At 39.4% G+C, this 9,089-nt stretch overlaps 1 protein-coding gene across 1 annotated transcript; it reads right to left on the reverse strand.

Moving 5' to 3' along the window:
• Positions 1–7,626: 7,626 nt before the first annotated feature.
• On the reverse strand, positions 7,627–8,562 carry LOC130344673 (olfactory receptor 1019-like). The gene has a single exon (XM_056554447.1). The coding sequence runs from the start codon at positions 8,560–8,562 to the stop codon at positions 7,627–7,629; it is 936 nt and encodes a 311-aa protein (XP_056410422.1).
• Between the last annotated feature and the right edge of the window lie 527 nt (positions 8,563–9,089).

The following is a 9,089-nucleotide window of genomic DNA, read 5'->3' on the forward strand; positions in this document are numbered from 1 at the left end:
AGAGACTGACCTTTGTGGAGATGAATCAGGCATGGATCAGGCAAGATTTTCACCCACCAATGCCTGATGCGTCAGAGTAGATTGATCATGGTGCCACACCAACACTTCACAAATTTGGATAGTGCTAAACATATTTAAGATGCTGCTCCCCAGTTACAGACATTCCTGTGCATCAGACCACAAGTAAGTATTGAGGATATGCATAACGTAAAACTTTACTTTTAATAAAATTCTTAGGATAAAAATAAAAAATATTTACCCAAAATTATTTTGAAATTAAATAAAAGGAAAGGTGTGCAAAAAAACACCATTCGCCATGTACACCACCAAGTATTGATGCAAAGACCTCTAAAAGGTGGAAGGGAACAACACATTATAACTAGTGGGGGTAAAAACTTCCCCTGTAAGGCCCTACTCTCGCATTATTAACTGCCCTCTTGGCAAGTGGTACTCTCCCTAAAAAGAGCAGATCCACACAGTAACCTCTCCCTATTTCCCCCTACAAACACTGCCATTTCCCAGGGTTTTTAGGTGGAAATAGAGAGAGTTTCCTGTGTGGAGCTGCCCTTTTTAGGGTTATTAACACTTGCCAAGAAGGGAATTTATAGGGTGAGAGCAGGGCCTTACAGGGGAAGTTTTTACCCCAACCGGTTACAATGGACCATATGTTGTTCCCTTCCACTTTTAGAGGTCTTTGCATCACATCAATACTTGGTGGTGTAGGTGGTACATGGTGTTTTTTGCACACCTTTCCTTTTGTTTGATTAAAAAAAAATTATTTGGGTCCATATATTTTATCCTAAGCATATTATTAAAAGTTAAGTTTTACATAATGCATATCCTCAATACTTACTTGTACACACTAACACTTACAAAAGAGACTGTTTTCTTCTGCCTACCTGCTTCAGCTACTATTCTGATCTTGCCACCCGACTGATGCCACACATCTGATGCCAAGTTTTCCTTTTTCACCCACCTTCATCACCAAATACTGGTATTACCACCCACCGCGCCACCACCACCACATCACCGGGTCACTTTCAGAACTCCTAATGCTGCTACTGCCACCTACAGGCTGTCTCATTCTGCCACCATATGTTCTCCTCATGCTGATGGAAATACCCCATATGTGTGCCTAAACTGTTGCTTTGAAATACACTGGGCTCCACATTGAGAGAGCACCATGTGCATTTGAGGCCTAAATTAGGGATTTGCATGGGACGGACCTGGAAAAAAACTATGACAGTGTTTCCCAAACAGTGTGCCACCAGCTGTTGCAAAGCTCAGTCAATGGCTGATCGGCAATACTGGGAGTTGTTTTGCGACAGCTGGAGGCTCCGTTTTGGAAACGGTGCCATACCTGATGTTTTTTTTTTTTTTTTTTTTTGGGGGGGCGGGGGTCACTGTGTAAAGGTGTGTATATGCAGTGTTTTATATTTTATTTTGTGTAGTGTAGTGCAGTGTTTTTAGGGTACATTCACACGGGAGGGGGTTCACAAAGAGTTTCCTGCTGGGAGTTTGAGCTTCGGCGAGAAATTAGCTGCAGCTCAAAATCGCAGTGGGAAACTCACTGTAAACCCCCACCCAAAGTGAATGTACCCTGTACGTTTTTTTTCCAGGTTATCAGGTCACCAGAGACCCAATTGTCGTAATTGACTGGCGATTTGTGGGGATCGCCAACATTAGGGGGTCTTAGGAACCCCCTAGGCCTTGCCACGGGATGCCTGCTGATAGATATCAGCAGTCATCCTGTTCCAATCACCACCCGGTGAGCGGTACAGGTACGCCCTCTGTCCTTAAGTACCGGGACGCGAGGGCGTACCTGTATGCCCTCTGTCCCCAACAGGTCAAAGGGGTACTTTGATGTAAAATATATACATATTTTTTTTAATCAAATTTTGCCAGGAAGTTAAACAGATTTGTAAATGAGCAAAGAGAAGATGTGATATTCGGCACTGCTCCTATTGGCTAGGCTGGATTGTACGGCGGGCGTGTGACTTGGATAAACCGATAGAGATATGGTGGTGCTCTGACGTTTCAGCAAGGTATAAATCTTCAATGCAGTAAAGAATAGAATAACATCGGCACTCACCGGTCTTCTCTTAAAAAAGGCTTCTTTATTGATACATACTCACAACATGAAATGCAGTAAGGGAGAGGGACCCGTGCAGGGGGGGTACGTAGTAGGCGACAGATTCTGTTTCACTCGTTATACGAGCTTCATCCGGCCATATCTACCTGGATTTCTGTGCTGCTTCTTATACAGGTGGGCGGCCAATCGCAAACGCTCTGGACTGCCCTCCTCCTCTGATGCACCTGGCGAGTTCTCGTTAGAGTCTCACCATTGGCTAACCGTCGCCATTTTTGTAAGTGCATCAGTATAAGAAAGCACATACTAAGACATGTGCATGTTAAAAACTGAAAATTTAAAAACATGGTGCATAATCAATTTTATCATTTAATCCGAGAGGACCAGCTGCTGCTGTTTGTATGATCCAATATGTTTCTCTTTGCAAGAGGTATTGATCCAGACTTATCCCCGGTTTGGGTTTAACCTTTTCTATCCCGGAGAATTTTAGATGATCCAACTGTCCCTTGTGGGCTTCCATCATATGGGCAATGAGACGCGGTGCTCCCTTCAAGGTACGGAACGAATAAAGATGTTCCCTAATACGAGCACATAATTGTCTTATAGTTTTGCCGATATAATAGAACCCACATGGGCAATAGATGACATATACCACGAATTTAGTTCTACAAGTAATAAGATCAGTTACTGTGTGCGTAATTGCACCTAATCTCATAGTTTTTAATTCAGCGTTATACTTACAAAAATTACATGACTTACATGCAAAATTCCCTTTCGGGGTACATTTCTCCAGCCATGTATTTTCAGTATTTTTCTTAATTTTTACTTGTTTTTTCAAGATGTCACCTATAGTTTTGTTTTTTCTGTATGAAATCAATGGTTTTTTACTAGCTACTTCTTTCAATTCTGCATCACTCTCTATTATATACCAATTCCGTCTAACTGCCTGTTCTATAGTTCTATTCAAAGGTGTATTCTGAAAGGTGAAAGTGAAACGTTTCTGTTCTAATGTGTGTGTCTTATTCTTATCTTTATTTTTTAATAGATTAACCCGTTGCATTTTTGTAGTTCTTTCTCTACCTTCTTTTATTAACTGTATAGGATACTGTCTTTCTATGAGTCTTTTCTGTAAATCGTCGGCTTGCACATTAAATGTTTCATCTTGGGCATTATTTCGCCTTAGACGAATAAATTGTCCGTAGGGAATACCCTTCTTCACTGGTGCTGGGTGAGAGCTATGATAGTGAAGAAGGGTATTCCTGGACATATCTTTTCTATGTCCTTCGCTAACAATCTTATTTCCATTAATAATCAATTTCACATCTAAAAATTCGATAGATGATCCTCCAAATTGAGACGTAAAAGCAAGGTTCATTGTGTTCACTTCATTTATATGTCTAACGAAACTGTCAAATTGTGACTCAGTCCCTGCCCAAGCTATTAATATGTCGTCCACATAGCGGGCATAGAATTTCAGATGCCCGATGTATGGATTCATGGAGGAGTAAATATACTGCCTCTCAAATTCAGCCAAAAAGAGGTTTGCGTATGTACAGGACACCGGGGTGCCCATCGGGGTCCCGGTGTCCTGTCTATACCAACTATCTCCAAACATAAATGTACTGTTAGTTAATACAAAGGAAAGTGCATCAATTACGAAACCGACAAATTCTTCTGACTTATTGGATCTACTTAGTCCTTCCTTGACAGCCTGCACACCCGCATCATGTGGAATACGGGTGTACAGGCTGACAACATCTATTGAACACAGCTTCCACTCCCTCTCCCAATTCAAATCTTCCATCATTTGTAAGAGGTGTAAAGTATCTTTTATGTATGCAGGTATGGCCTTCAGCATAGGGCTCAATAGCCATTCCAAGTAATGAGAAAGGTGTTCAGTGACAGACCCCACCCCCGAGACGATGGGTCGTCCCGGGGGGGGGGATCTGCCCTTTATGAACTTTAGGTAAATGATACCAGGTAGCTGGCTTAGGGGTATCTGGAATCAGACGTTCTGCATTCTTTTTAGATAAGGTACCTCTCACGACTGCTGAATGAAGGAAAGACGTTAATTTAGCGAGGATTCTGTTTGTGGGGTCGGATTTTAACATGGTGTAGGTAGCGGTGTCCTGAAGTTGCCTTTCGGCTTCGGTAATATACATAGATTCCAGGTAGATACACAGAAATCCAGGTAGATATGGCCGGATGAAGCTCGTATAACGAGTGAAACAGAATCTGTCGCCTATTACGTACCCCCCCTGCACGGGTCCCTCTCCCTTACTGCATTTCATGTTGTGAGTATGTATCAATAAAGAAGCCTTTTTTAAGAGAAGACCGGTGAGTGCCGATGTTATTCTATTCTTTACTGCATTGAAGATTTGTAAATGACTTCTATTAAAAAATCTGAATCCTTTCAGTACTTATAAGCTTCTGTACACTACAGAGGAAGTTCTTTCCTTTTTGAATTTCTTTTCTGTCTGACCACAGTGCTCTCTGCTGACACCTTTGTTCATGTCAGGATCTGTCCAGAGCAAGAGAGGTTTGCTATGGGGATAAGTTCGGACATTTACGCATGCAGCAGTACCACATATGATTATTTTTTATTATATTATTTTATTTTAAAAATGGGAAAAGTGGGGGAATTCAAACTTGTATTAGGAAGGGGTTAATTCTCTTTTATTAACTTTATTTTTTTTTTTTTTACTTATCTAGTATTTTTTTTAGCCCCCATAGGAGGCTATATCATGCAGTCATTTGATGGCATATACTGTTCAGTGCTATGCCACAGCATAGCATTGATCAGTATTATCAGTGCTCTGCTGCTCCAGCCTGCTGAAGCCTCCTGGAGCAGCAGATCACGGATTGGATGACGAGGAGGCAGGTAAGGGCCCTCCAGCCATCCTCTAAGCTGATAGGGACATTGCGGTTTCACTGCGATGGTCCCGATCAGCTCCGTTTAGCTGCCGGGATCATTTTAGTTTTGTTTTTGATGCTGCAATCAACTTTGATCACAGTGTCTAAAGGGTAAATGCCGGGCATTGGCCTGATCGGCGATGCCTGGCATTAACCCTGGGTCCTGTCTGCTGATAGCTGTCGGGACCCACGGTGTTTGAAGCATTCTCCACTCATGAGAACACTTCAAACTCTGGTAATGGGACCAGGGCGTACAGGTATGCCCTGCGTCATTAAGTACCAGGACGCAAGGGCTTTCCTGTATGCCCTGCATCCGTAAGGGGTTAAAGCTTAAAGCGTACCCGTCAGATCCAACAATTTTTTTTTATATATCACTCAGTACCTAATCCTGACCATGTACATTTTTATGTGTCTAGCACCTTTATTAATTTTTTTATTACACTTTTAATTTAGCTCACTAGTCTGAATTCCTCTCAAAGGGAGGGAGCATGGCCTCACTGTACCGGTCTCTGCTCCCTCCCTCAGGATGCTGTCTGCTCACATCTCCCCTAGCATTAGCAAAACTACAACTCCCAGCTTGTTCTCACTGACAGTAGCAGGACACAAGCTGACAGTGGGAGGATTTTTCCTCCAGCTGTGAGCCCTGCGCTCACAGCTGTCAATCATTGAAGTGTGTCCATGACATAGGTGATGATGCATGGACACAGCAGGACTAATATGTGTCCAAGCAAGCAGGCAGGGGGGGGGCAGTTGTTTGACTATTTTTTTCAGGATGAAATACTGAAAAATCTATAAAGAAAGCAACTGCAAAACCCATTGGTTTTGCACACTTTACAACATATCAAAAGTTTTTGTATCTGACAGTGCCCATTTAAGTACTCAAAATGTCAGAATATGTGGTGAAACAGGAAATAAAAAAATCATGAATTAAAGGTAAAATGACAGTCTGTGACTATATGGTTAAATACAAAAATAACAAACAAGATTAAAACATGGAGCTAGTATATTGTGCTCCTTAGCAAACACAGAATTACAATTAAGTATCTGTCCCTGAATCGTCAGACAGGCACTGAAGCCCTTTCTCGATAATGGGGAAGGGTGCTGTCATTAAACTATTAACAGCAGTAGACTCAGGGCACCGTAAGCTATCTCTAGATATTTTTCGTGTTGCTACAGATACTTAATGAAAGCATTGGTGTTATTTAGAAAAACTTTTACAGCGAGATAAAGCGCACAGCAGCATGCTTCACACCCCAGCTTGCCGCTTGCTCTGACTTGATGCTGAGAGGAGCTTCATAGACTACACTGCTTTAAGTCAGTATTTTTAATGCTTTTTTTTGTGATTTGATTTTTAAGACATTGTCAATAAATGTCTAGAATGTGACTTTCTCAAATAAACACGTCTCACAAAACCTAATAAACGATTGCAACAATATATTTTCTTATTTGTCTTTTTACTTGACCTCTTTTTCTTTACTCCTTACTCTTTTTCTTTCTTTTACTTAATAAATATATAATAAATATATACTAAAGTATATTTTTATGATCAAATTCTAGTTTGTTTGTTTACTTCCTTTTTTTTTTTTTAGGTGTAGGGGGTTTACATGCTTATTGGCAGCTTTGACAGCTGTGTATAATTTCTTTACAACAGGCCATTGGCTAGGCTCACACATCATGTAGTATGTTTCCCTGATTCCCCTTTTTTCCGTTTTTAAAAAAAATTTTTTCCCTCATATGCATGAACGTATGTTTACGTGGGTCTGCTTTGGCAGTTTCCATTTCTTCAACCTCATTGTTAAAAGTAAATATTCCTTCCCTTTAAGATCTTAAAAAAGGGTGAACAGTTTGATAAAACACTTGAATTCTACAAAAAAATTGAAAATCACACCCACTTTTTGGAAAATATGCAGAAAATTGTGAAATGCACAAAAACAGGGACAACACAGTAAAAAAAAAAAACATTAATAAATAAAGTGTAATGTATTTACCCATACTGTTTTCACCTAAATTTACGCAAAACTCAAATAGTACATTCAGCCCATACTATTTTGGTCAGTATTTTATCCTTATTTTACAACAAATTTTGGTCAGTATTTTTAGCCAAAACCAAGATAAATAGTGAAAGAGAGAAAACTATAATGGAAAGATTGGCTCCCTTTTATATGTTTTGATTTTTTTTCTGGCTTTATCTAGTTATCAGTGGGGATCTCCCTGATCAATATCTGGTTCCCTTTCACATGCCAAAAACAATATGTGAATTTAGATTGAAAGTCCCAATAGGACAGGGACCTATTTGAGTCATGACAAGCTTTGTACAGTGCTTTGGAATATGCTGGCGCTTTATAAGTAAATGAACTATTATTAATGCAGTCATAAACTTCAAAAGGGTTATTGAGGAATAGAAAATCAGATTTATTTTAGTTTTATTGTTTTTTTTTTTTTTTTACAAAAACAGCACCATGCCTGTACTAGGTTTTGTGTGGTATTACAACTTGGCTACATTTACAATGAAACTGAGCTGCAGTACCACACAGAGCCTGAGGACTGGTGTGACACTGTTTTTATTTACAAAATCGGTCCTGGTTTTTCTAACCCTGGAAGACCCCTTTAACTTTTTTTTTTCGCTATGGAAGTCTAATCAACCTACTAAATGCTTCCTTAAATTGCTTATTCTTCATGGTATAAATAAGGGGATTCAGAACCGGGATCAGTATGATATAAAGTAGAGAGAAAATTTTGTCCTGCGTTGGAGCATAGGTCGATGTGGGTCTAACATGCAAAAACAGGGAAGTCCCATAAAATATAATGACAGAGGTCAGGTGGGAAGCACAAGTAAAGAATGCTTTCCGTCTCCCTTCTGCAGACTTAATATGCAAAATGGAAATTATAATAAACACATAAGACAACAATGTCAGTGTGAATGCACTTAGTCCTACAATTGCGCCCAAGACATATGTTGCAATTTCCACATGTATGGTATCATTACACGAAAGTGTTAACAAAGGAGAGATGTCACAGAAAAAATGGTTGACCTGAAGGGATGAACAAAAGGACAAATTGGCTATAAACAAGGTATGTAAGACTGGTTCCAGAGCGGCAGCAAGCCATGTTCCTACTAAGTACAATGCACAATGTTTCATGCTCATATACAGGGCATAGTGAAGTGGGTGACAGATGGCCACGTAACGGTCATAAGCCATGACTGCAAGAAGGAAGAACTCAGTACAAGTAAAGTAAATGAAGAAATACAGTTGAGCCATACAACCATTAAATGTTATGATCTTCTGTTGGGTGAAAAGCATGTAGAGGAGCTTCGGTAGGATATTTGAAGAGGATAGAATGTCCACAATGGATAAGCTACACAGGAAAATATACATTGGAGTATGCAGATGGGAGTCCAAAGTAATGCATAGAAACACTGTTATATTCCCTAATATAATGTTAAGATAAATTAATAGAAATATTACAAAGAGATTAATCTGATTTAGAGAGATGTCTGGGAAACATTCGACTGTAAATTCTACAACCCTGGATGGACTCCTCAAACTCAAATTAAACATTGCCCACCGGCTTTGGTTTTGGCAAAAGATAATTTAAATCCACTATAAGAGAGTTTATGATAATGCTGCAGATGATGAGATGAGAAGCTGACCGAAAAGCTTGATAGTTTCAGAGGCGTTTATTTGTTACTTCTTACCTAAAAGCAAAGATACTGACAATAACATACCAACCTGTATGTATATAATATAAAAAGACTATAAAATATGTAATGAGACATAACATTGGGGAAATGAATTAAAAACAGATAGAAACTGTAAATAAAAACGGAATGAGACAAAAACTGTCTGAACTTAGTTAATTAGTTAAATATAACATTATTTAAAGCACAAAGTCAATGGAGTATACGTGAAAAATATACCAAAGTACAGATTTGCGTATTTTTGGGCCCTTCATATAATACCAGAAAAAAATATATATATAAAATATAAAAAATAATAGTGTTATAGGGTCAAAGGGGGAGATTTATCAAAACCTGTGCAGATAAAAAGTTGCTCAGTTTCCCATAGCAACCAATCAGATCGCTTCT

The sequence above is a fragment of the Hyla sarda genome, unplaced genomic scaffold, assembly GCF_029499605.1.
Source record: "Hyla sarda isolate aHylSar1 unplaced genomic scaffold, aHylSar1.hap1 scaffold_728, whole genome shotgun sequence".
Classification (NCBI taxonomy): Eukaryota; Metazoa; Chordata; class Amphibia; order Anura; family Hylidae; genus Hyla; species Hyla sarda.

Bases quoted from the DNA above. Each gene is read 5' to 3' on its own strand.
- LOC130344673 (XM_056554447.1), bottom strand. From the start codon at position 8,562: ATGTTTAATTTGAGTTTGAGGAGTCCATCCAGGGTTGTAGAATTTACA.